The 26,190-nt window shown below is 40.9% G+C and overlaps 5 protein-coding genes across 5 annotated transcripts in view; 1 reads left to right on the plus strand and 4 right to left on the minus strand.

Moving 5' to 3' along the window:
• Nucleotides 1-26,190, minus strand: part of LOC138056793 (dynein axonemal heavy chain 6-like) — a 158,195-nt gene that overhangs the window by 123,853 nt on the left and 8,152 nt on the right. The gene's annotated exons all lie outside the window — the stretch shown is intronic.
• LOC138055834 (melatonin receptor type 1A-like) lies at nt 6,325-8,836 on the minus strand. Its single transcript, XM_068901704.1, has 2 exons — nt 8,466-8,836; nt 6,325-7,006 (listed from the first exon to the last, which is right to left on the minus strand). Exons 1-2 carry the CDS (start codon nt 8,834-8,836, stop codon nt 6,325-6,327), a joined length of 1,053 nt encoding a protein of 350 aa, XP_068757805.1.
• Nucleotides 11,388-13,147, plus strand: LOC138057803 (uncharacterized). The gene has a single exon (XM_068903721.1). The coding sequence runs from the start codon at nt 11,837-11,839 to the stop codon at nt 13,088-13,090; it is 1,254 nt and encodes a 417-aa protein (XP_068759822.1). The 5' UTR covers nt 11,388-11,836; the 3' UTR covers nt 13,091-13,147.
• On the minus strand, nt 14,616-21,627 carry LOC138056791 (melatonin receptor type 1A-like). The gene is made up of 2 exons (XM_068902684.1): nt 17,474-21,627; nt 14,616-16,552 (listed from the first exon to the last, which is right to left on the minus strand). The coding sequence occupies exons 1-2, from the start codon at nt 17,842-17,844 to the stop codon at nt 15,871-15,873; spliced, it is 1,053 nt and encodes a 350-aa protein (XP_068758785.1). The 5' UTR covers nt 17,845-21,627; the 3' UTR covers nt 14,616-15,870.
• On the minus strand, nt 21,777-25,035 carry LOC138056789 (melatonin receptor type 1A-like). Its single transcript, XM_068902682.1, has 2 exons — nt 24,606-25,035; nt 21,777-23,713 (listed from the first exon to the last, which is right to left on the minus strand). Exons 1-2 carry the CDS (start codon nt 25,016-25,018, stop codon nt 23,032-23,034), a joined length of 1,095 nt encoding a protein of 364 aa, XP_068758783.1. The 5' UTR covers nt 25,019-25,035; the 3' UTR covers nt 21,777-23,031.

The following is a 26,190-nucleotide window of genomic DNA, read 5'->3' on the forward strand; positions in this document are numbered from 1 at the left end:
AGGTTACACTTGTCCACAAGTCTTTCAATTCCTTAAGATCACAACGAGTTCGTGTTAAGGATAAAACAGAAAACCCTAAAAAGTTTGGAACAGTCTATCACATCCATTGCGAACAATGTGACAAAGATTATGTGGGCGAAACTTCTCGGTTATTAGAAACTCGAGTAAAGGAACATCTTTCTAGGGATTCGTCAGCTGTTCATGAACATTTCAAGCTCACGGGTCATTCAGTGGATTCCAGCAAAACAAAAGTTCTTGCCACGGAGAATAACACATTCAAGCGCCGCATAAGGAAGGCAATTATGATAAGATTACGTAAGCCGTCTTTGAACAGAGACAATGGCCGTTTTCATACCGGAGACGCATAATTCGTCTTGGACGAACTTGGGCAAACATTTTTTCTGCGTCTGTTAAATTCGTCTAGTATAAAGACGGCCACAAGACGCATTATGCGTCTGGACGAAGAATCTATTTTAGTGCGTCTTCGAAGACGCAATAAACTGGAAAGTTCGTCCAGACGCATAATGCGTCTAGTGCCCGTCTTTATACTGGACGAATTTAACAGACGCAGACAAAATGTTTGCCCAAGTTCGTCCAAGACGAATTATGCGTCTCATATAGTTCATCCCGTCTTTACACCAGACGGATAACATAAGAGACGCATGATTCGTCTGGACGGATTATGGGTCTCTAGTATAAAAACGGCCAATGACAATCACTTTCCCTAGATCCAACCCTCTGATGTCCAATCGGTCAGTTTGGAACGTGAGTAATGCCGGACCTTAGAGTCCAAAACTTACGCTCCAAGTAAACAACCTATAAATAAAAATCAAAGCTCAAAATTTTGCCAGTCAAGTGTGAAGCAATCACACTTTCAAAATCTGAAGAAAAAAAGAAAGTGATTTTTTTATCACAGTAGCACTTAGATGAACATTAGTTTTTCAATATTCGGTCCAGAGAAATATCAGCTCTTACTGTTATATTCCCAGAATATCAGTGCAAACATAATAACGCTATCGTGCTAGCTTAGATAAGTTCAGATTAAAGTGTATGTTTTCCCCAGAAAAAGTCGAGAAAAAGCAAAAAGGAGTCATCACAGTTTTTGTTGTGATAGTTTCGTAGTGTAACGCTTTTCTCTTATACTATTTTTCAGAAATCTTGTCAAAAATAAAGAGAGGATAGGTTGTGAAATCAAGCCACATTTGAACACTTTCTTCAAATTGTTGGGGCGAACATTTGTCAAGAAACTTTGACAAACACGAGGAAAGATTAACCTATAAGGGCACATTTTTTTCGTTTTTCGGCAGTTGAACGAATTCCATTCCAAAGCGAGATGAGCTTTATCTAGATTCTTGCGTTGGGTGAGGTGGAATCTCAGTAACTCCTTTTGTCTGATTTAGGAAAGATTGAAAATGACAAATAACTCAAGTTTAATTTGACAATGGAAATAGCTCAGCCTCACTCACCGGTTTATCGCTACCAAAGCAAGGGTGCCAATTGAAGCGCAAGCTACCCACATAACAAGGAATCCCTGGATCTGACAAATAAGGTACCCAAAAATCCAATCTCCAACGATTAAAACACCAATACAAAATGGTGCACAGATGTCCAACATGATGATATCAGATATGGCCAAGGAGATCACAAAATAAGCTGTAATGTTGCGAAGTCGGTGATTTTTATACAAAACCAACAACACTGCAACGTTACTAAGAGTGCCGACGGATACGAGAAGAGCGTATAAAAACGATTCGCCAATTGTGGAAGAAATCGAGCGGGTAGCGAGTTCTTTATAAAGAGGGGACCCGTCTGCGATCTTCGTCGAAGAAGAAACCATTTTGCTGATCAGTGATATAACCACGAGTTGACGCCCTTTCGTGTAAAAGGGGTGACTTTTGTCTTACGTTTTTGCAATGTATTCATTTCTTGAAGTGATGCTCTCACTTATTAGAACACTGATGTTAATGAACGATCCTGACGTCTTTCAACCAGTAAAAGCTTCATCTAAAAAGTCATGGAAATCGTCATTGTGGCAAAGGTATGTTTATTCATGTCAAAAACAACCATTTATTTTGAACCAGACGAAAGGGTGAAAGCGAGCAGCCGATTTTTAAGTCTTGTCTTTAAAGCCATATAAAATAACTTGAAAGAATAATGCTAAATTATGTTATTGCTCAAAACAAGAACAATAATAAAAATACAGGGAGCATTTTCCGTTTTTCAAATAGTTACAAAACAGCAAGTATTTACTTGAATACAGGACGGATATTGAAAATTCATCAAACAAAGGCGACAGATGAATTTGCTTTCAGTTCTTAAACAGGGAGAAATATCAGAGAATATATGCAATATAGTAGACATATGCTTTAAGTGAGTGAGATAGGCATCATCAATGGTGGAAGACAGCTCTGAAGTCTACCAAGAGAGTATGAAGATCAAAGTGGTTGCCCCGCCTATTTTGATCCTATTCTAGAATATTATTATGATTTGATGAATTAAGAAATGTTGTTTCATTTAAACAAATTAATTGATTGATACGAGCCGGCTCAAGGAGTAGATACGAAAAACCCAGCGTAAAAACATAAAGAAAAAATGTAAAAGTAAATGCAGTGTTTTTTTATCGTAATTTCTGAGTGAAAAAGGGAAGGACCGAACCTCCCACTCAAGCAGGGGTTTCAATAAAATCAGTTCAAGTTGTTGATTGGTTTGCGTAGAGTAACCGACTGTATCAGCAAGAAAAAGGAAAGGAAGCAACTTGGAAGCTGTCAACATATGCGTTTCAAATATCAGACTTGTTCGCGTCTGCGACCTGTTACCTCACATACATAAAAACACCAAAAGCAGCATTACCTGCGAAAATACCATCTCACTCGCTACGTGAATTTATTTATGTCAACTGGCCATAACCCCAGAAACCAAAACGACGAAAAGAAGAAGAAAAAACAATAGACCTAACGCTGATAAAAACCATGGCTTTCATGTTCATCATGCAAATTAATTGCAGTTTCTTTTGCCATTCTCCCTGCTTGTCAATGAACATACAAGAAAAAAACGCAGGTCAAGAAGAGATTAATTTTTTCGCTGCACAGGCCTCGAGGGGCGTTTTCACTTTATCAGACGTTCACGATCTTTTGCGAGTGTAAATAGAGGTAACAGAAGCGCAAAAGTTATCCCAAACCTAACTCAAAACCGAAACAGAGCTTGCTTTCCGATTCTACTCCTCATATATGATGTTTTCAACCAACCTCCAGAGACACCAGTAACAATAGAGAAATCTACGACTTCTGGTGGACAAACAAAAGAAGCTAATGAGAGATCTTTTGTTTTCGTCCACAAACAAGGCGGCGATGACGTCACGTGAAAACCTCCTATACCGGCTGTTTTAGTGCTCAACGTAGCACGATGTTGGGACGAAGCGTTAATAACGCCTGTGTTAAAGGCCCTCCAGCACCGCCAACCAAAACTAGTATATACCGCACAAGTGAATAGGGCCTTATACGCCTTTTGATTGTTTAGATGTGACACCGGCGACGGACAACTGAAATGCAAACTACCATGTGGGTTTGGTCGGAACGTCTTCTATTAGCCGATGGTGCGTCCAATGGACCAAGCTGAAAAGTAAAGGCGGGTAAAGGCATCACGCAACGTTTTGTGATGTCCGTGCACTTAAAGGGTCGTGGTGGTGGAGGCAATAAAGCATTTCCGTAACACTAGCATAACATTTTGCAAGCGCATAATATACTATACACCTTTTTCCAAAATGGCCGCCATTTAGATATTCTTTTCTTTTTATTAAAATTAGCCCTTGATGCCTCGTTCTTAAGCTTAAAATTCAAAAGAATATTTTGCCTTGAACGAGGCATCAAGGTCCAACTTGAATAAAAACAAAAGAATATCTAGATGGCGGCCATTTTGGAAATTGGTGTATTTGCGGCAAATGATAAACCTACGGCAATGTGTCGGGAATAGGCTTGAGACAGCTCAGTCAAAACAAGCTTGAGTTGAACGGTCGATACTGCGGCTTTGTCCATGTTAAGCTGGATGCTAAGAGTTGTTAGTAACCCATCGGCAGAGATCTCATGTATATACCCTCCACGAGTCCCACGATTTCCCATTATTCAATCATCCATATTCATTTACCTTCATCTATATCCACCATTTACATGAGGTCTTTCCCAACCATCTCAGTCAGGCTAACACTTCTAGGGGCGAAGGGCGAGTCGCGTTTGACGACTGGTTTGCCGTCTGTGGTAAAAGTGACAACATCAAGATATCTTTTGACATCTGCAAAGTTGGTGAGCTTTTTGGATGAGCGTCACTTGTTAATTAAGTGATTACGGCCAGGCTAAATGGCTGATGAAGGAAAGGCGCTCATTGCCGCTTATTATTAGGGAACTTAAGCAAGGACAACGGCGACGACAACGACACAAATTTGCATATAAAGGACGGTGCCTGATATTGTTATTGCGCATACGTTCTGCGCATCTCGCGATACTCGGATTTCCTGTTGGTAATGCTTACTAATACAGGGATATTTATGCGTGGTTTAAAACTATCCGCAGAAAATAGATCTTAGTAAGTACTCTTGGTATGCAAAAAGAAAATCGGGGGTAACCATGCATTTTTGAGAGATAATTAAGCTTCAATTTAGAAAGAACGCCATACATTGCTTTGTATTTTAAAGCTTTTTACAAATATCATTCATGAATTATCTCTTTTTAAAAATGAGTAGTTACCCCCAATTTTCTTTTTGGATTTCAATAAAACTTGTTAAGATCTACATTTCCTGCATAATCACACACCGGGACAAAAATATCTTTAATTAGTAGGCACCATCCTTAAGTGAGCAAACACAATAGCTTTGCTCTCCTTTTTCATAGGTTTCCGAACATTTTTAATCTGGATAACAACCGTTCTTGGCGCATAATCTGCCCTATATGACACCGCCCTAATTCCCCATTCTTTTCGAGCTCCAATTATTTACTTTCCTGATCCACTGAGTTAATTGTCTAGACTTGTACACGAAGTCTGTATCGCTGAAGTGTATATTTTCAGTTTTTGTGGGCAGACGTATTCAACAATGACTCTATGAACGTGCGTTGGATATGAGTTGGTAAATGGCATACGGGAGGCGTAGTCCCGAAACTTTACGGGCCATTTTCGGGTGTCACAATTCCCTTTGCATCTCAAGAACGGAGATGATTTAATTCGTCAAACTTCACAGTTAATTTTTATTTTTGTTACCTTGAAAATATGTTAAAAGATCGGCTTTCCAAAACAAGTGGTTGGCAGTTTCTCAAATGGCTTTTCGGGTCCGAAAAGTTTCGGGACTTTCGAGAAACGGGCCCCAGGTATGAAAAGAGGGAGGGAAGGGAGGGAATTTCAGTGTAGATGCTTCTGAGCTAAAGTGTTTTCGCAATAAAGACAGAACTGGAATGACGTAGTAGCAAATGTCAGACTAGACGTGCTAGTCCATAAGCACGAGGCGCCAAGAATGTAATTGGATAATAAGGTGTATAGACCGAATGTATGAATGGCGGCCGATATATTATTCTTTTGTTTATGTGCTAATCAGACCATCTAGCCTGGTTCTAAAGTAACATTTCTTTTGTATTTTGTCTTTGCTAACCAGGCTAGTGGGTCGAATAAGCGCAGACAACGTTGCTCTGTAACAGACAACAGAAAATAGCCTTGGCTAAAATGCATATCCCTCGCAGAGGTCATGGTTGTCACATCAACTTTAATTTAAAAACCTTTATAAATTGTATTCGGCGCTTTCGAGAAACGGGCCCCTGGTGCCTCAATAGCATTTCCCAGGTCATGTCATGGGGAATCAGTTAGTTGTAAACTATCTGTGGATTTGTTACGCATGCAGTGTTTGTATGTCAATGACATTTTTTTCTGATACGAAGGGTTAAGTCCCACTTTGCGCTTTGTAAAATAATGATCTAGTCAATCATGTAAAGTAAAATATGGGTGGCCGATGAAATGTTCCCATCCGGGTCACCTTTTGCTCCAACGACTCAGTGTACTAGGGTTGTGTGCCTTCTGATCGCGCACAGTTATCATAGAAACCCCGGTGACTTCTTTGGTTCTCCTGGTGTAGATTTCGAGTGCCGCTGGAGCCATGCCGGGAGATCAAGGATCTGTCTAAAAGAACAGGAAATGTAAACAAAACTAAAGCTAGAATCATATGAGCGATAACAAGACTTAAAATGAGAAAAAGTTGTGAAAGAAAGGAAACGCAGTTCCTCTCACTGAAGTACCATTGAAAACTACTGGAGAAAAGTGAACTTGCCAGTGAGTTTTTCCAAGGTTTCTGGTTCAGTTGACCGACAAATTGTTCAGTTCCCGCAAATGTCTTTCTCCAGTCTTCGTTCTTGGCTGATCGTGTACATTCGCTGGTACTTCCACGTCTACTCGTCCCACACGATGAATTCCGAACAACTTTAAGTAGGCTCTCCGATAAGAAGGATTCATGACGCCGTAAATGATGGGGTTTATCGCTGAACTGGAAATGCCAAATATAGTATACATGTAATAGGTTTCGCGGGTCAATTCCCATCCCGACCCGAGAAAGCTATCCACAACATCCAGGACTAAAATTGGAGTCCAGCAGAAGATAAAGCCAACCACGGTTGCAAACAAGATTTTTGTTACCTTAATATCCTCTAATGAGAGAGAGACCTTCCTTGTATTTCCGTTCCAGAGATTCTTTGCCACAGTTCTCTCATGGATTTTAAGCGCTTTGAAAACTCTTAGGTAGCAAACGATCAAAATCACCATTGATATTCCGATGAAGATGTAGACGGGAAGAACAAGCAATGAAAATGTGGACTCAAAGAAACAAAAGAATTTCCCGGGTTGAAACACGTAATCCTTACCAGCGGCGGTGTATGTCAAAGGAGCTGATAAGGCTGCAATCCAGCCTCCAAGGACTATAAGTTTGGCTTTGGCTGAAGTGAAAATGACTCTATACATAGAGGTTTTAACGATGTGGAAATACCTAAAAGAAGGGAATGTAGTGCTTAATGCTCGGCTTATGTAAAAAAATATCTTGGCTTGGCCTCAGCTTCTTCGGTTTAGGGTCTCTTTTGAGGGTCCAACCACAATAAAGCTAAATAACGTATTCTCATTTTTTTGTAAAGTCGGTGGAACTAGTGAATAGCACTGAACCAGCGAAGTACTTGATGAGAAATAGTTGTCATGAAAATGTGGCTTATATTAATTCTTTTACTGGGACAGAAGTGCACGAAATTGCAACGCGCCGTCATTTTTAAGACTCAAATATCTTTTCTCATTCGTGGGAAGCGAAACAAACACGCTATGGTTTTTACATTTTCTTGAATTGAAATTAGACTAGATGTCAAATTCACGTTACCGCCGTAATTAACAAATAAAAAAACAGGTGTTTGCGAGAATAAAGAAAATTATCAGTTCTTACTGTAATATTCCCAGGAAGGTGCAAAAATAATAACGCTATGCTAGCTTAGACAAGTTCAAGTTAAAGTGTATGTTTTCAGGGGCACCCAACGACCAATTTGTTGTAAAATGTATTATTATACCCCAGTTAATGAAAATAAATGATATTAAGGCATTTTCAGGTGTTTTTCAGTGTTGCTGGGAAAACATTATGTGTTCCTTTTTCCCAGCAAGACACACAAGAAATGTCCCAGCCAGCTAGATAAATTTATTTCCCAGCCAGGAATTCCGCACGCTTTCAAATCCCTCGATCCAAAACGACCGAACAAAAGCGACAAAACCCGGACAAAACAGGTTTTTTCCGCAAGCGCAATCACTCTGACCAGCCGTCGTATGTTTGCGAGAGGGATGGGGTTCTTTTTCTTTTTTTTTTTTTTAGTCGTCCTCAGTCTTCAGAGTTTCTACAGCCAGCTCGGATTGAAATGCTAGAAAAAGTCAGTAATTCCCAGGCAAAACCTCTATCAATAACAAAATTTCCCAGCCAGCTCATCGAAACACCTGTATTTTTGTCAGCCAGCAAGATTCCTCTGGGGAACAGATAATGTGAGGAACAGATTCGTTGGGTGCCCCTGTGTTTTCCCCAGAAAAAGTCGAGAAAAAGCAAAAAAGAGTCATCACAGTTTTGTTGTGACTGTTTCGTGGTGTAACGCTTTTCTCTTATACTATTTTTCAAAAATCTTGTCAAAAATAAAGAGAGGATAGGTTGTGAAATCAAGCCACATTTGAACACTTCCTTCAAATTGTTGGGGCGAACATTTGTAAAGAAACTTTGACAAACGCGAGGAAAGATTAACCTATAAGGGCACATTTTGTTCGTTTTTCGGCAGTTGAACGAATTCCATTCCAAAGTGAGATGCGCTTTATCTAGATTCTTGAGTTGGGTGAGGTGGAATCTCAGTGACTCCTTTTGTCTGATTTAGAAAAGATAGAAAATGACAAATAACTCAAGTTTAATTTTGACTAAGGAAAAAACTCTCACTCACCGGTTTATCGCTACCAAAGCAAGGGTGCCGAGCGACGCGCAAGCTAACCACGTAACAAGGAATCCCTGGATCTGACAAATAAGGTACCCAAAAATCCAATCTCCAACGATTAGGACACCAATAGAAAATGGTGCGCAGAGGTCCAACATGATGATATCAGATATGGCCAAGGAAATCACAAAGTAAGCTGTAACGTTGCGAAGTCGATGATTTTTATACAAAACCAACAACATTGCAACGTTACCAAGAGTGCCGACGGAGAAGATAAAAGCGTATAAAAACGATTCGCCAATAGTGGAGGAAATCGAGCGGGTAGCGAGTTCTTTATAAAGAGGGGACTCGTCTGCGATTATCGTTGAAGAAGAAACCATTTTGCTGATCAGTGATATAACCACGAGTCGACGCCCTTTCGTGTACAAAGGGGTGACTTTTGTCTTATGTTTTTGCAATGTATTAATTGATTGAAGTGATGGTCGCACGTATTAGAGCACTTATACCACTGATCCTGACGTGTTTCAATCAGTAATTTAAAACTTTCACTCTAAAAAGTGAAGGAAATCGTCATTGTGGCAAAGGTATGTTTATTCATGTCAAAAACAACCATTTATTTTGAACCGGACGAAAGGGTGAAAGCGAGCTGTTGATTTTTAAGTCTTGTCTTTAAAGTCACATAAAATAACTTGAAAGAATAAACAAATGCTAAATTATGGTACTGCTCAAAACATGAACAATAATAAAAATACAGGGAGCATTTTCCGATTTTCAAATAGTTATAAAAGAGCAAGTATTTACTTAAATACACGAAGAATATTAAAAAATCATCAAACAAAGGCGACAGGTGAATTTGTTTTCAATTCTTAAACAAAGAGAAATATCAGAGAATATATGCAATATAGTAGACATATACTTTAAATGAGTGAGATAGGCATCAATGGTGGAAGACAGTTATAAATTCTACTCAAAGTGGTTGCCCCGCCTATTTTGATCCCATTCTAGAATGTTATTGTGATTTGATAAATTACGAAATGTTGTTTCACTTAAACAACTAACTGTCTCCTGTAGTTACGGATCATAACAAGGACTATCACAGACTACAGCCACAAAACAATGAACGATTTGTTCAAGTCCTCGCTTTGAGTCTTGAAGTAATCGTTAAGGACCTACAACAAATAGCTCTTACAGAAAAACTGAGGCCACAGGGTTTTATATCAGCTAAAAGTATTGTATGCTTAAATAAAGGAAATTATTAGGGCTGATTTATGAGTGATGTGCACCAGACAACAGCAAAAATCCAGTGATACAAGTAGCGAATAGAAGGCGCGCACGACAGGGAGCCGAGCTTGCGAACTTAATCACTTTTGACTGCATCGTTTCGCAGGAACTCATTGGAGTGTAAGTTCAGGCTGATAAGACATTTAAATTGACGTATCATTTTGTATGAACTACGGACTCGGAGGAGAATTATTTTTAAAAGATGGAAGAGGTGCCAATTACGTGAAGGCAGATGTCCAAAAAACAAAATAGCCTCCCGTTTTGCTTTTGCTTCATCGATAAACTCGGTGGATTATTTTGTGTGGTGTATAACTAAGTGCCGGTGAAAGTCCCGACTGCATAAATTTCCACCACTATTCTCTTCCACATCGGGGAATGATTGTTGACCTGAATTTATTTATGTCAACTGGCCATAACCCCAGAAACCAGAACGACGAAAAGAAGAAGAGAAAACAATAGACCTAACTCTGATAAAAACCATGGCTTTCATGTTCATCATGCAAATTAACTGCTGTTTCTTTTGCCATTCTCCCTGCTTGTCAATGAACATACAAGGAAAAAACACACGTCAAGAAGAGATTAATTGAGGGTGGTTTTCACTTTATCAGCCGTTCACGATTTTTTGCGAGTGTAAATAGAGGTGACAGAAGCGCAAAAGCTATCGCAAACCTAACTCAAAACCGAAACAGAGCTTGCTTTCCGATTCCACTCCTCATATATGATGTTTTCAACCAACCTCTACAGACACCAGTAACAATAGAGAAATGTACGACTTCTGGTGGACAAACAAAACAAGCTAATGGGAGATTTTTTGTTTTCGTCCACCAACGTGGCGACGATGTCGCCACGTTAAAACTCCTATACCAGCTGTTTTAGTGCACAACGTAGCACTATGTTGGGACGAAGCCCTAATAACGCCTGTGTTAAAGGCCTGCAGTACCGCCAACCAAAACTAGTATATACCGCACAAGTGAATAGGGCCTTATGCGCTTTTTGATTGTTTAGATGTGACACCGGCGACGGACAACTGAAATGCAAACTGCCACGTGGGTTTGGTCGGAACGTCTTTTATTAGCCGATGGTGCGTCCAATGGACCAAGCTGAAAAGTAAAGGCGGGTAAAGGCATCACGCAACGTTTTGTGGTGTCCGTGCACTTAAAGGGTCGTGGTGGTGGAGGCAATAAAGCATTTTCGCAACACTAGCATAACATTTAGCAAGCGCATAATATACTATACACCTTCTAGCGGCCATTTTGGAAATTGGTGTATTAGCGGCAAATGATGTTATTGTTCGTCGATTCGATTACGAATATGACCATGTCAGACGACATTTTAGAACATTTCGCGGTGTGTCCGCTGGTGGCTGATGAGACCGATGCTGGCATGGAAGCCCGTGCCACAGGTCTGGCACCAGAGAATGCATGGGAGGCATATTGGTGGAGTTTACGGCTCGAGCCTTTCTTGCCCTACGTTTTTCTTTGGCGGCGTTGGATCGTTGAACTTCCCAGTGGAGGGCGCCCTTGTGAATCATGCTTCGCCAGACTGGTCTGTCAGATGCTACGTTTTCCCATGTGGTAACAAGTTAAACCGACGTTTCGGAGTAGACATCACTCCATTATCAAGGTAAAAATGTTCTATAATGCTAAAATTACAGTATTAAAAACGATTGACGCTAAGAATTAACATAATAAGCACGTGCGAAATTGGCTATAAGAATACTTTAGCACGAATGGAATCCGATTGCACATTGAGGCTAGGCTTAAGTGTTCTTATAAATAACATTTCAAACACTAAGCAATCAAATTTGTTTTTACATTTTTTGAGCACCTCAAAGCGTTTAAGCAGGTCCCGAGGGATCGACCCGTGTGCGTTCTTATAGTGTCTGGCAATAGCCGAGGACTGTTGCTTATGTCCCTTTACACGATTGTGTAAATGTCCGCGTGTGTAGCCTACATAACCTTCATCACAAAGGTCACATTGAAATTTATATACAACACACTGCTGATTTATGATCGGCGGCTTTGCCTCTTTCACTTTCAGTTCCCGTTCAATTTTTCTGCTGGTAAATACAGGCTGGATGGACGAACGAAATTCAAAACATGGAAATAGCAAACGGTGACATTCTGGTTTCGTATGATGTGTCTTCCCTATTCACAAACGTACCCTTGGATGAAACGATAGAGATACTCGCGAACAGAGCTTTCACCAACAATTCGTTTAACGTAACGTACGACTTGAATTTGACGAAAATGGACCTTGTTGACCTTCTCAGAGTAGCTACAAAAGAACAACTTTTCCAATTCAATGGAGCCTTGTATGAACAGACTGATGGTGTGGCCATGGGTTCTCCCCTTGGCCCCTTGCTCGCTAATGTTTTCATGACCTCAATCGAAGAAAACCTCGAACGACAAGGAAAACTCCCTTCGTTCTATCGAAGATATGTAGACGACACCCTGACCATCATGCCGAATATGGCGGCAGCATCTAGCTTTCTAGACACATTAAACCTTGCACATTCATCCGTAAAATTCACCATGGAAACTGAAAGCAATGGTATGTTGCCATTTCTGGGAACTCAGTTACTGAATCGCTCTCCCCGGATAGAAACAAAGGTCTACGTAAAACCCACGAATTCAGGTCTCCTTCTGCATTTTCAGAGCAATGTTGACAATCGGTACAAGAATGGCTTGCTGAGAACTATGCTCGATCGAGCACACCGTTTATCTTCTTCTTGGTCACACTTCTCAGACGAATGTGACCGTTTGAAGTCAGTTTTCTCACGCCTAAAGTACCCGAAACAACTCGTAAATTCCACTATCAAACGCTTTGTTGACTCAAAGGTCTGCGACCAACCGCGACCTTTATCAACAGCCCAAGAGACGGATAACATGGTTCGAGTAGTCTTGCCATTTAAAGACCAAAACTCAGCAGAATTTGTAAAAAAACAACTTAAGGATTTGAGCCTGAAAGTAAACAAAACCATCCAGCCTGTATTTACCAGCAGAAAAATTGAACAGGAACTGAAAGTGAAAGAGGCAAAGCCGCCGATCATAAATCAGCAGTGTGTTGTATATAAATTTCAATGTGACCTTTGTGATGAAGGTTATGTAGGCTACACACGCGGACATTTACACAATCGTGTAAAGGGACATAAGCAACAGTCCTCGGCTATTGCCAGACACTATAAGAACGCACACGGGTCGATCCCTCGGGACCTGCTTAAACGCTTTGAGGTGCTCAAAAAATGTAAAAACAAATTTGATTGCTTAGTGTTTGAAATGTTATTTATAAGAACACTTAAGCCTAGCCTCAATGTGCAATCGGATTCCATTCGTGCTAAAGTATTCTTATAGCCAATTTCGCACGTGCTTATTATGTTAATTCTTAGCGTCAATCGTTTTTAATACTGTAATTTTAGCATTATAGAACATTTTTACCTTGATAATGGAGTGATGTCTACTCCGAAACGTCGGTTTAACTTGTTATCTCTAACTTTTATAGTTTTATGTTTTAAGAAATCTCTTTTAATACGATTCCCATGTGGTGATGTCGATATTGAAGTCCTTGAGGTAAGCTTTCAGGGAGCCTTTGAAGCGCTTACGCTGTCCTCCTACCTTCCTTGCCCCTTGACTAAGTTCACCGTACAGCAGCTGCTTGGGTATTCTGGAGTCTGACATTCGGAAGACGTGACCTTCCCAGCGTATCTGTGCCTTGCGCATGGTGGTAATGACGCTGGGGCGCTGTGCCCTCTCCAGCATCTCGGTGTCCGGGATCTTAGCCTGCCAAAGGATGTTGAGGATGCTGCGTGGACACCGAAGGTGGAACTGGTGGAGTTGCTTCTCATGTCTCCTGTAGATGGTCCAGGTTTCCAGCCATAAAGGAGAGAAGTTAACACGACATGGCCTGTAGCCCTGTAGACTTTGACTTTAGTGCGGCAAATGATACACCTACGGCAATGTGTCGGGAATTGGCTTGAGACAGCGCAGTCACAACAAGCTTGAGTTGAACGGTCGATACTGTGGCTTTGTCCATGTTAAGCTGGATCCTAAGAGCTGTTACTAACCCATCGGCAGAGATCTCATGTATATACCCTCCACGAGTCCCACGATTTCCCATTATTCAATCATCCATATTCATTTACCTTCATCTATACCCATATGGTTCCATGAGGTCTTTCCCAAACATCTCAGTCAGGCTAACACTTCTGGGGGAGAGGGGCGAGTCGCGTTTGACGACTAGTTTGCCGTCTTTGGTAAAAGTGACAACATCAAGATTACAAGATATCTTTTGACATGTGCAAAGTTGGTGAGCTTTTTGGATGACCGTCACATGTTAATTAAGTGATTACGGCCAGGCTACATGGCTGGTGAAGGAAAGGCGCTCATTGCCGCTTATTATTAGGGAACTTAAGCACGGACAACGGCGACGACAACGACACAAATTTGCATATAAAGGACGGTGCCTACTATTGTTATTGCGCATACGTTCTGCGTATCTCGAGATACTCGGATTTCCTATCGGTGATGCTTGCTAAGGCAGGGATACTTTTGCGTGATTTAAAACTATCTGGAGCAAGTAGATCTTAGTAAGTACTCTTGGTATCCAAAAAGAAAATCAGGGGTAACCATGCATTTTTGAGAGCTAAATAAGCTTCAATTTAAGAAAGAACGCCATACATTGCTTTGTATTTTAAAGCTTTTTAAAAATATTATTCATGAATTATGTTTGAAAAATGCCTGGTTAGCCCCAATTTTCTTTACGGATTTCAATACCAGTTGTTAAGATCTACATTTCCTGCATAATCACACACCGGGGCAAAAATGTTTTTAATTAGAAGGTACCGTCCTTAAGTGAGCAAACACAATAGCTTTGCTCTCCTTTTTCATAGGTTTCAAAACATTTTTAATCTGGATAACAACCGTTCTTGGCGCATAATCTGCCCTATATGCAACCGCCCTAATTCCCCATTCTTTTCGAGCTCCAATTATTTACTTTCCTGATCCACTGAGTTAATTGTCTAGACTTGTACACGAAGTCTGTATCGCTGAAGTGTATTTCGGTGATCGCTTGGGTCCCTAAGCGATCTGTTAAGATCACCGATCGTTTCACATGTACCTCCGCAAATGTCATTTATTACATAACCTGTACGTTATGCAATAAATTATATATTGGTGAGACAGGTAGACGACTAGGTGACCGATTCCGCGAACACCTTCGCGATGTTGAGAAGAATGACAAGGATGCATCTAAGCCAGTCGCTCGCCATTTTAATCTGCCTAACCACTCCAAAAAACACATGGCTATCTACGGCCTTTCCCTACATCTAGGTACGACGGAAAGCCGCAAGAATCTGGAACAAAAATTCATCTTTCAAATCGGCACCCTTAATCCTCACGGTATTAACGAACGCTTTTCATTCAACTAATATATTCCTATTTTTCACGTTGCCATGTTACCACCAATAGCGTAGCTCCTACTCTACTATAAAAACTACACGTAACCCACAATTCCTCGATTCGCTCTGACGAAGGGCTAACGCTCGAAACGTCAGCATTTAGAATCTCTGTACGGCGGCCAATTTACATTGTCAACTCCGTTTATAAAACCAAATTTTTGTATACTACTTCCCCACCAACGCAGAACCACAGTTTCTTTAGAAACTACCCCCTTCATTGCTGTCTGTTATACTTGTAGTCTTGGGTTGGGGACATCATGAACCCATTTCATATCCAGTGAGAAGCGCGTTTGAAACAATTGCTTCATCAAGTTTCATTTGACTCTGAGCTCTTTCCATTTCACAAAGCGACCAGCGAAATCAGTCTCCACATATAAGCTCAAACGGTATATGACCCGATAAGACAGGTTGAAAGTCGTATATTTGCAACTGGTGACCTTTCGTTGGTTTTCTTGGTATGGATTTCGAGAGCGATGCAGTCACGCCGGGAAGTCAAGGATCTGTCTAAAATGACAGGAAATGTAAACAAAACTGAAGCTTGAAATATGTGAGCAGTAACAAGACCTAAAATGAGAAAAAGTCGTGAAAAAAAGGAAACACAGTTCCTCTCACTGAAGTACCATTGAAAAGACTTGGAGAAAAGTGAACTTGCCAGTGAGTTGTTCCAAGGTTTCTGGTTCAGTTGATCGACAAATTGTTCAGTTCCCGCAAATGTGTTTCTACAGCCTTGGTCTTTGGGTGATCGTGTCTTTTCTTTGGCAATTCCCCAGCAACTCGTCCCACACGATGAATTCCGAACAACCTTAGGTATGCTTTCCGATAAGAAGGATTCATGACGCCGTAAATGATGGGGTTTATTGCTGAACTGGAAATGCCAAATATACTATACATGTAATAGGTTTCGCGGGTCAACTCCCATCCCGACCCGAGAAAGTGATCCACAGCATCCAGGACTAAAACTGGAGTCCAGCAGAAGATAAAGGCAACCACGGTTACAAACAAGATTTTTGTTACCTTAATATCCTCTAATGAGAGAGAGACCTTCCTTGCATTTCCGTTCCGGAGATTCTTTGCCACAGTTCTCTCATGGGTTTTAAGCGCTTTCAAAACTCTTAGGTAGCAAACGATCAAAATCACCATTGATATTCCGCTGAAGATGTAGGATGGAAGAATCAGCAACGAAAACTTGGACTCAAAGGAACAAAAGAATTTCCCGGGTTGAAACACGTAATCCTTACCAGCGGCGGTGTATGTCAAAGGAGTTGATAAGGCTGCAATCCAGCCTCCAAGGATTATAAGTTTGGCTTTGGCTGAAGTGAAAATGACTCTATACCTCGAGGTTTTAACGATGCGGAAATACCTAAAAGAAGGGAATATAGTGCTTAATGCTCCGCTCATGTAAAAAAAATATCTCGGCTTGGCCTCAGCTTCTTCGGTTTAGGGTCTCTCTTCAGGGTCCTACCATAATAAAGCTAAATAACTTATTCTCATTGTTTTTGTTAAGTCGGGGAAACTAGTGAATAGTACTGAACCAGCGAGGTACTTGATGAGAAAAAGTTGCCATGAAAACGTGGCTTATATTAATTCTTTTACTGGGACAGAAGTGCACGAAATTGCAACGTGCTGTCATTTTTAAGACTCAAATATGTCTTCTCATTCCTGGGAACCGAAACAAACACGCTATGATTTTTACATTTTCTTGGATTCAAATTAGACTAGATGTCAAATTCGCGTTACCGCCGTAATTAACAAATAAACAGGTGTTTGCGAGAATAAAGAAAATAATCAGCTCTTACTACAATATTCCCGGGAAGATGCAAAAATAATAACGCTATGCTAGGGTTAGATAATTTCAAGTTAAAGTGTATGTTTCCCGAAGAAAAAGACGAGTAAGAGCAAAAAAGGAGTCATCGCAGCTTTTGTTGTGACAGTTTCGTAGTCTAACGCTTTTCTCTTATACTATTTTTCAGAAATCTTGTCAAAAATAAAGAGAGGATAGATTGTGAAATTAAGCCGCATTTAAAACACTTCCTTCAAATTGTTGGGGCGAACATTTGTAACGAAACTTTGACAAACAGGAGGAAAGATTAACCTATAAGGGCAAATTTTTTTCGTTTTTCGGCAGTTGAACGAATTCCATTCCAAAGTGAGATGAGCTTTATCTAGATTCTTGCGTTGGGTGAGGTGGACTCTCAGTGACTCCTTTTGTTTGATTTAGAAAAGATAGAAAATGACAAATAACTCAAGTTTAATTTTGACCAAGGAAAGAACTTTCACTCACCGGTTTATCGCTAGCAAAGCAAGGGTCCCAATGGAAGCCCAACCTACCCACATAACAAGGAATCCCTGGATCTGACAAAGAAGGTACCCAAAAATCCAATCTCCAACGATTAGAACACTAAGAGAAAATGGTGCACAGATGTCCAACATGATAATATCAGATATGGCCAAGGAAATCACAAAATAAGCTGTAATGTTGCGAAGTCGGTGATTTTTATACAAAACCAACAAAACTGCAACGTTACCAAGAGTGCCGACGGATACGATAAAAGCGTGTAAAAAGGATTCGCCAATTGTGGAGGAAATCGAGCGCGTAGCGAGTTCTTTATAAAGAGGGGACCCGTCTGCGACCTTCGTCGAAGAAGAAACCATTTTGCTGATCAGCGATATAACCACGAGTCGGCGCCCTTTCGTGTAAAAGGGGTGACTTTTGTCTTATGTTTTTGCAATGTATTAATTGATTGAAGTGATGGTCGCACTTATTAGAGCACTTATACCACTGATCCTGACGTGTTTCAATCAACAATTTAAAACTTTCATCTAAAAAGTCAAGGAAATCGTCATTGTGGCAAAAATATGTTTATTGATGTCAAAAACAACCATTTATTTTGAACCGGACGAAAAAGTGAAAGCGAGCTGGTGATTTTTAAGTCTTGTCTTTAAAGCCATATAAAATAAATTGAAAGAATAATGCTAAATTATGATACTGCTCAAAACAAGAACAATAATAAAAATACAGGAAGCATTTTCCGATTTTCAAATAGTCACAGAACAGCAGGTATTTACTTAAATACCCGAAGGATATTAAAAATCATCAAACAAAGGCGACAGGTGAATTTGTTTTCAATTTTTAAACAAAGAGAAATATCAGAGAATATATGCAATATAGTAGACATATACTTTAAATGAGTGAGATAGGCATCAATGGTGGAAGACAGTTATGAATTCTACTCAAAGTGGTTGATAAATTAAGAAATGTTGTTTCACTTAAACAAATAACTGTCTCCTGTAGTTACGGATCATAACAAGGACTATCACAGACTACAGCCACAAAACAATGAACGATTTGTTCAAGTCCTCGCTTTGAGTCTTGAAGTAATCGTTAAGGACCTACAACAAATAGCTCTTACAGAAAAACTGAGGCCACAGGGTTTTATATCAGCTAAAAGTATTTTATGCTTAAATAAAGGAAATTATTAGGGCTGATTTATGAGTGATGTGCACCAGACAACAGCAAAAATCCAGTGATACAAGTAGCGAATAGAAGGCGCTCACGACAGGGAGCCGAGCTTGCGAACTTATTCACTTTTGACTGCATCGTTTCGCAGGAACTCATTGGAGTGTAAGTTCAGGCTGATAAGACATTTAAATTGACGTATCATTTTGTATGAACTACGGACTCGGAGGAGAATTATTTTTAAAAGATGGAAGAGGTGCCAATTACGTGAAGGCAGATGTCCAAAACTACAAAATGATCTCCCGTTTCGCTTTTGCTTCATCGATAAACTCGACGGATTATTTTGTGTGGTGTATAACTAAGTGCCGGTGAAAGTCCCGACTGCATAAATTTCCACCACTATTCTCTTCCACATCGGGGAATGATTGTTGACCTGAATTTATTTATGTCAACTGGCCATAACCCCAGAAACCAGAACGGAGAAAAGAAGAAGAGAAAACAATACACCTAACTCTGATAAAAACCATGGCTTTCATGTTCATTGTGCAAATTAACTGCTGTTTCTTTTGCCATTCTCCCTGCTTGTCAATGAACATACAAGAAAAACACACAGGTCAAGAAGAGATTAATTTTTCGCTGCGCAGACCTTGAGGGGCGCTTTTCACTTTATCAGCCGTTCACGATTTTTTGCGAGTGTAAATAGAGGTGACAGAAGCGCAAAAGCTATCGCAAACCTAACTCAAAACCGAAACAGAGCTTGCTTTCCGATTCCACTCCTCATATATGATGTTTTCAACCAACCTCTACAGACACCAGTAACAATGGAGAAATGTACGACTTCTGGTGGACGAACAAAACAAGCTAATGGGAGATTTTTTGTTTTCGTCCACCAACGTGGCGACGATACCGCCACGTGAAAAACTCCTATACCAACTGTTTTAGTGCTCAACGTAGCAGCACTATGTTGGGACGAAGCCCTAGTAACGCCTGTGTTAAAGGCCCTCCAGCACCGCCAACCAAAACTAGTATATACCGCACAAGTGAATAGGGCCTTATGCGCTTTTTGATTGTTTAGATGTGACACCGGCGACGGACAACTGAAATGCAAACTGCCACGTGGGTTTGGTCGGAACGTCTTTTATTAGCCGTTGGTGCGTCCAATGGACCAAGCTGACAGTAAAGGCGGATAAAGGAATCACGCAACGTTTGGTGATGTCCGTGCACTTGCAGGGTCGTGGTGGTGGAGGTAATAAAGCATTTTCGTAACAATAGAATAACATTTTGCAAGCGCATAATATACTAAACACTTTTTTCCAAAATGGCAGCCATTTAGATATTCTTTTGTTTTTATTCAATTTAGCCCTTGATACCTCGTTCTTAAGCTTAAAATTTAAAAGAACATTTTGCCTTGAACGAGGCATCGAATGTCTAATTTGAATAAAAACAAAACAATATCAAAATAGCGGCCATTTTGGAAATTGGTGTATTAGCGGCAAATGATGTTATTGTTCGTCGATTCGATTACGAATATGACCATGTCAGACGACATTTTAGAACATTTCGCGGTGTGTCCGCTGGTGGCTGATGAGACCGATGCGGGCATGGAAGCCCCTGCCACAGGTCTGGCACCAGAGAATGCATGGGAGGCATATTGGTGGAGTTTACGGCTCGAGCCTGTCTTGCCATACGTTTTTCTATGGCGGCGTTGGATCGTTGAACTTCCGAGTGGAGGGCGCCCTTGTGAATCATGCTTCGCCAGACTGGTCTGTCAGATGCTACGTTTTCCCATGTGGTGATGTCGATGTTGAAGTCCTTGAGGTAAGCTTTCAGGGAGCCTTTGAAGCGCTTACGCTGTCCTCCTACCTTCCTTGCCCCTTGACTAAGTTCACCGTACAGCAGCTGCTTGGGTATTCTGGAGTCTGACATTCGGAAGACGTGACCTTCCCGGCGTATCTGCGCCTTGTGCATGGTGGTAATGACGCTGGGGCGCTGTGCCCTCTCCAGCACCTCGGTGTCCGGGATCTTAGCCTGCCAAAGGATGTTGAGGATGCTGCGTGGACACCGAAGGTGGAACTGGTGGAGTTGCTTCTCATGTCTCCTGTAGATGGTCCAGGTTTCCAGCCATAAAGGAGAGAAGTTAACACGACATGGCCTGTAGCCCTGTAGACTTTGACTTTAGTGCGGCAAATGATACACCTACGGCAATGTGTCGGGAATTGGCTTGAGACAGCTCAGTCACAACAAGCTTGAGTTGAACGGTCGATACTGTGGCTTTGTCCATGTTAAGCTGGATCCTAAGAGCTGTTACTAACCCATCGGCAGAGATCTCATGTATATACCCTCCACGAGTCCCACGATTTCCCATTATTCAATCATCCATATTCATTTACCTTCATCTATACCCATATGGTTACATGAGGTCTTTCCCAAACATCTCAGTCAGGCTAACACTTCTGGGGGAGAGGGGCGAGTCGCGTTTGACGACTAGTTTGCCGTCTTTGGTAAAAGTGACAACATCAAGATTACAAGATATCTTTTGACATGTGCAAAGTTGGTGAGCTTTTTGGATGACCGTCACATGTTAATTAAGTGATTACGGCCAGGCTACATGGCTGGTGAAGGAAAGGCGCTCATTGCCGCTTATTATTAGGGAACTTAAGCAAGGACAACGGCGACGACAACGACACAAATTTGCATATAAAGGACGGTGCCTACTATTGTTATTGCGCATACGTTCTGTGTATCTCGAGATACTCGGATTTCCTATCGGTGATGCTTGCTAAGGCAGGGATACTTTTGCGTGATTTAAAACTATCTGGAGAAAGTAGATCTTAGTAAGTACTCTTGGTATCCAAAAAGAAAATCAGGGGTAACCATGCATTTTTGAGAGCTAAATAAGCTTCAATTTAAGAAAGAACGCCATACATTGCTTTGTATTTTAAAGCTTTTTAAAAATATTATTCATGAATTATGTTTGAAAAATGCCTGGTTAGCCCCAATTTTCTTTATGGATTTCAATACCAGTTGTTAAGATCTACATTTCCTGCATAATCACACACCGGGGCAAAAATGTTTTTAATTAGAAGGTACCGTCCTTAAGTGAGCAAACACAATAGCTTTGCTCTCCTTTTTCATAGGTTTCAAAACATTTTTAATCTGGATAACAACCGTTCTTGGCGCATAATCTGCCCTATATGCAACCGCCCTAATTCCCCATTCTTTTCGAGCTCCAATTATTTACTTTCCTGATCCACTGAGTTAATTGTCTAGACTTGTACACGAAGTCTGTATCGCTGAAGTGTATTTCGGTGATCGCTTGGGTCCCTAAGCGATCTGTTAAGATCACCGATCGTTTCACATGTACCTCCGCAAATGTCATTTATTACATAACCTGTACGTTATGCAATAAATTATATATTGGTGAGACAGGTAGACGACTAGGTGACCGATTCCGCGAACACCTTCGCGATGTTGAGAAGAATGACAAGGATGCATCTAAGCCAGTCGCTCGCCATTTTAATCTGCCTAACCACTCCAAAAAACACATGGCTATCTACGGCCTTTCCCTACATCTAGGTACGACGGAAAGCCGCAAGAATCTGGAACAAAAATTCATCTTTCAAATCGGCACCCTTAATCCTCACGGTATTAACGAACGCTTTTCATTCAACTAATATATTCCTATTTTTCACGTTGCCATGTTACCACCAATAGCGTAGCTCCTACTCTACTATAAAAACTACACGTAACCCACAATTCCTCGATTCGCTCTGACGAAGGGCTAACGCTCGAAACGTCAGCATTTAGAATCTCTGTACGGCGGCCAATTTACATTGTCAACTCCGTTTATAAAACCAAATTTTTGTATACTACTTCCCCACCAACGCAGAACCACAGTTTCTTTAGAAACTACCCCCTTCATTGCTGTCTGTTATACTTGTAGTCTTGGGTTGGGGACATCATGAACCCATTTCATATCCAGTGAGAAGCGCGTTTGAAACAATTGCTTCATCAAGTTTCATTTAACTCTGAGCTCTTTCCATTTCACAAAGCGACCAGCGAAATCAGTCTCCACATATAAGCTCAAACGGTATATGACCCGATAAGACAGGTTGAAAGTCGTATATTTGCAACTGGTGACCTTTCGTTGGTTTTCTTGGTATGGATTTCGAGAGCGATGCAGTCACGCCGGGAAGTCAAGGATCTGTCTAAAATGACAGGAAATGTAAACAAAACTGAAGCTTGAAATATGTGAGCAGTAACAAGACCTAAAATGAGAAAAAGTCGTGAAAAAAAGGAAACACAGTTCCTCTCACTGAAGTACCATTGAAAAGACTTGGAGAAAAGTGAACTTGCCAGTGAGTTGTTCCAAGGTTTCTGGTTCAGTTGATCGACAAATTGTTCAGTTCCCGCAAATGTGTTTCTACAGCCTTGGTCTTTGGGTGATCGTGTATTTTCTTTGGCAATTCTCCAGCAACTCGTCCCACACGATGAATTCCGAACAACCTTAGGTATGCTTTCCGATAAGAAGGATTCATGACGCCGTAAATGATGGGGTTTATTGCTGAACTGGAAATGCCAAATATAGTATACATGTAATAGGTTTCGCGGGTCAACTCCCATCCCGACCCGAGAAAGTCATCCACAATATCCAGGACAAAAATTGGAGTCCAGCAGAAGATAAAGCCAACCACGGTTGCAAACAAGATTTTTGTTACCTTAATATCCTCTATCGAGAGAGAGACCTTCCTTGTATTTCCGTTCCGGAGAGTCTTTGCCACAGTTCTCTCATGGGTTTTAAGCGCTTTGAGAACTCTTAGGTAGCAAACGATCAAAATTACCATTGATATTCCGACGAAGATGTGGGATGGAAGAGTAAGCAATGAAAACTTGGACTCAAAGAAACAAAAGAATTTCCCGGGTTGAAACACGTAATCCTTACCAGCGGCGGTGTATGTCAAAGGGGTTGATAAGGCCGCAATCCAGCCTCCAAGGACTATAAGTTTGGCTTTGGCTGAAGTGAAAATGACTCTATACATCGAGGTTTTAACGATGCGGAAATACCTAAAAGAAGGGAATGTAGTGCTTAATGCTCCGCTTATGTCAAAAAATATCTCGGCTTGGCCTCAACTTCTTCGGTGTAGGGTCTCTTTTGAGGGTCCAACCACAATAAAGCTAAATAACGTATTTTCATTTTTTTTGTAAAGTAGTGAATAGCACTGAACCAGCGAAGTACTTGATGAGAAATAGTTGTCATGAAAACGTGGCTTATATTAATTCTTTTACTGGGACAGAAGTGCACGAAATTGCAACGTGCTGTCATTTTTAAGACTCAAATATGTCTTCTCATTCCTGGGAACCGAAACAAACACGCTATGGTTTTTACATTTTCTTGAATTTAAATTAGACTAGATGTCAAATTCAGTCACATTACTGCCGTAATTAACAAATAAAAAAACAGGTGTTTGCGAGAATAAAGAAAATTATCAGTTCTTACTGTAATATTACCAGGAAGGTGCAAAAATAAGTTCAAGTTAAAGTGTATATTTTCCCCACAAAAAGTCGAGAAAGTGCAAAAAGGAGTCATCACAGTTTTTGTTGTGACAGTTTCGTAATCTAACGCTTTTCTCTTATACTATTTTTGAGAAATCTTGTCAAAAATAAAGAGAGGATAGGATGTGAAATCGAGCCACATTTGAACACTTCCTTCAAATTGTTGGGGCGAACATTTGTCAAGAAACTTTGACAAACACGAGGAAAGATTAACCTATAAGGGCACATTTTTTTCGTTTTTCGGCAGTTGAACAAATTCCATTCCAAAGCGAGATGAGCTTTATCTAGATTCTTGCGTTGGGTGAGGTGGAATCTCAGTGACTCCATTTGCCTGATTTGAAAAAGATAGAAAATGACAAATAACTCAAGTTTAATTTTGACTAAGGAAAGAACTCTCACTCACCGGTTTATCGCTAGCAAAGCAAGGGTCCCAATGGAAGCGCAACCTACCCACATAACAAGGAATCCCTGGATCTGACAAAGAAGGTACCCAAAAATCCAATCTCCAACGATTAGAACGCCAATAGAAAATGGTGCGCAGAGGTCCAACATGATAATATCAGATATGGCCAAGGAAATCACAAAATAAGCTGTAATGTTGCGAAGACGGTGATTTTTATACAAAACCAACAAAACTGCAACGTTACCAAGAGTGCCGACGGATACGATAAAAGCGTATAAAAACGATTCGCCAATTGTGGAGGAAATCGAGCGGGTAGCGAGTTCTTTATAAAGAGGGGACCCATCCGCGATTTTCGTTGAAGAAGAAACCATTTTGCTGATCAGTGATATAACCACGAGTCGACACCCTTTCATGTAAAATACAACGTGCCTTTCTAAATCCTTCATTCACAATGACAATTCCGTTTCACTATTTAATCACGTTTTCAAATCCAATAAAACTAACTTCGAATAAAATCACGAGACTTATCAGGAAAAGCAAATTGTCAATCATCAGGAAACAAAGCGAAAACGTCACTTCCGTTGCAGTAACAGGACTAATGAAGGAAAGAAATATTTTTTTCACGGAAACACATGAGCCCAACAAATTGACCTGCTTCCAACTGTGTGGCTTCATAGCTCAGTTGGTAGAGCATTGCACCGGCACGGGTGGCCGGCTCAGTTGGTTGAGCATCGGGCTGCCCTGCGGGAAGTCGGGAGGTCGTGACTCCGGTCGGACCAACACTCAGGGTCTTAAAATAACTGAGGAGAAAGTGCTGCGTTTGTAATTACATCCGCAAATGGTTAGACTTTCAAGTCTTCTCGGATAAAGACTATAAGCCGTAGGCCCCGTCTCACAACCCTTCAATGTTCATGAACTCTGTGGGACGTTAAAGATCCCACACACTAGTCGAAAAGAGTAAGGCACGAAGTTCTTGGCGTTGTGATCTGGGCTTTCCCTCAGCAATGTGGTCGGCTTGGCACCATCATCTGAATGAACTACTGATCGATGAGACCACATAACAGCAGACAAACAGACAGCAGCCAAATTGAAGGAGTCCGAGTGCTGAAACTGGTAAACTGACTGCGAACAGTCTCTCTTTTGCTCTAAAGTCGTTTAAATGAACGCAAATACTGCAGGCGTTGGTTAGAGTGGCCCTAACCAACGCCCACAGCTTCAGCCAAAGTTCAACGAATGCAAAGTTCAAAGTTCAACGTATGCATTCCTTTCAACAATTTTAGGTTGTCCTGGTAAGGCCCCGTTTATATGGAGAAAGGATGTCCCGGGTAGAAGGGTCACCCTCCTAGCCGAGTTACCCTGGGCGAGCCAACGTTTCATACATTTCCTTACAAAACGCAGCGAACCGTTTATTTGAGAAAACAAAAGTTGGCTCGGCTAGAAGGGTGAACCGCCTGGCAGGGTCACCCTTTTTCGACGGTAGGGTCACCCTCCTAGCCGGGCCAACTTTTCTTCATATAAACACTTTGGCTCGGTCAGCCGGGACACAACTCCACGTATCGGAAATTGAAGTCCGTGTTTTATCTTT

Source organism: Montipora capricornis, chromosome 7 (assembly GCF_036669925.1).
Source record: "Montipora capricornis isolate CH-2021 chromosome 7, ASM3666992v2, whole genome shotgun sequence".
NCBI classification, from domain to species: domain Eukaryota; kingdom Metazoa; phylum Cnidaria; class Anthozoa; order Scleractinia; family Acroporidae; genus Montipora; species Montipora capricornis.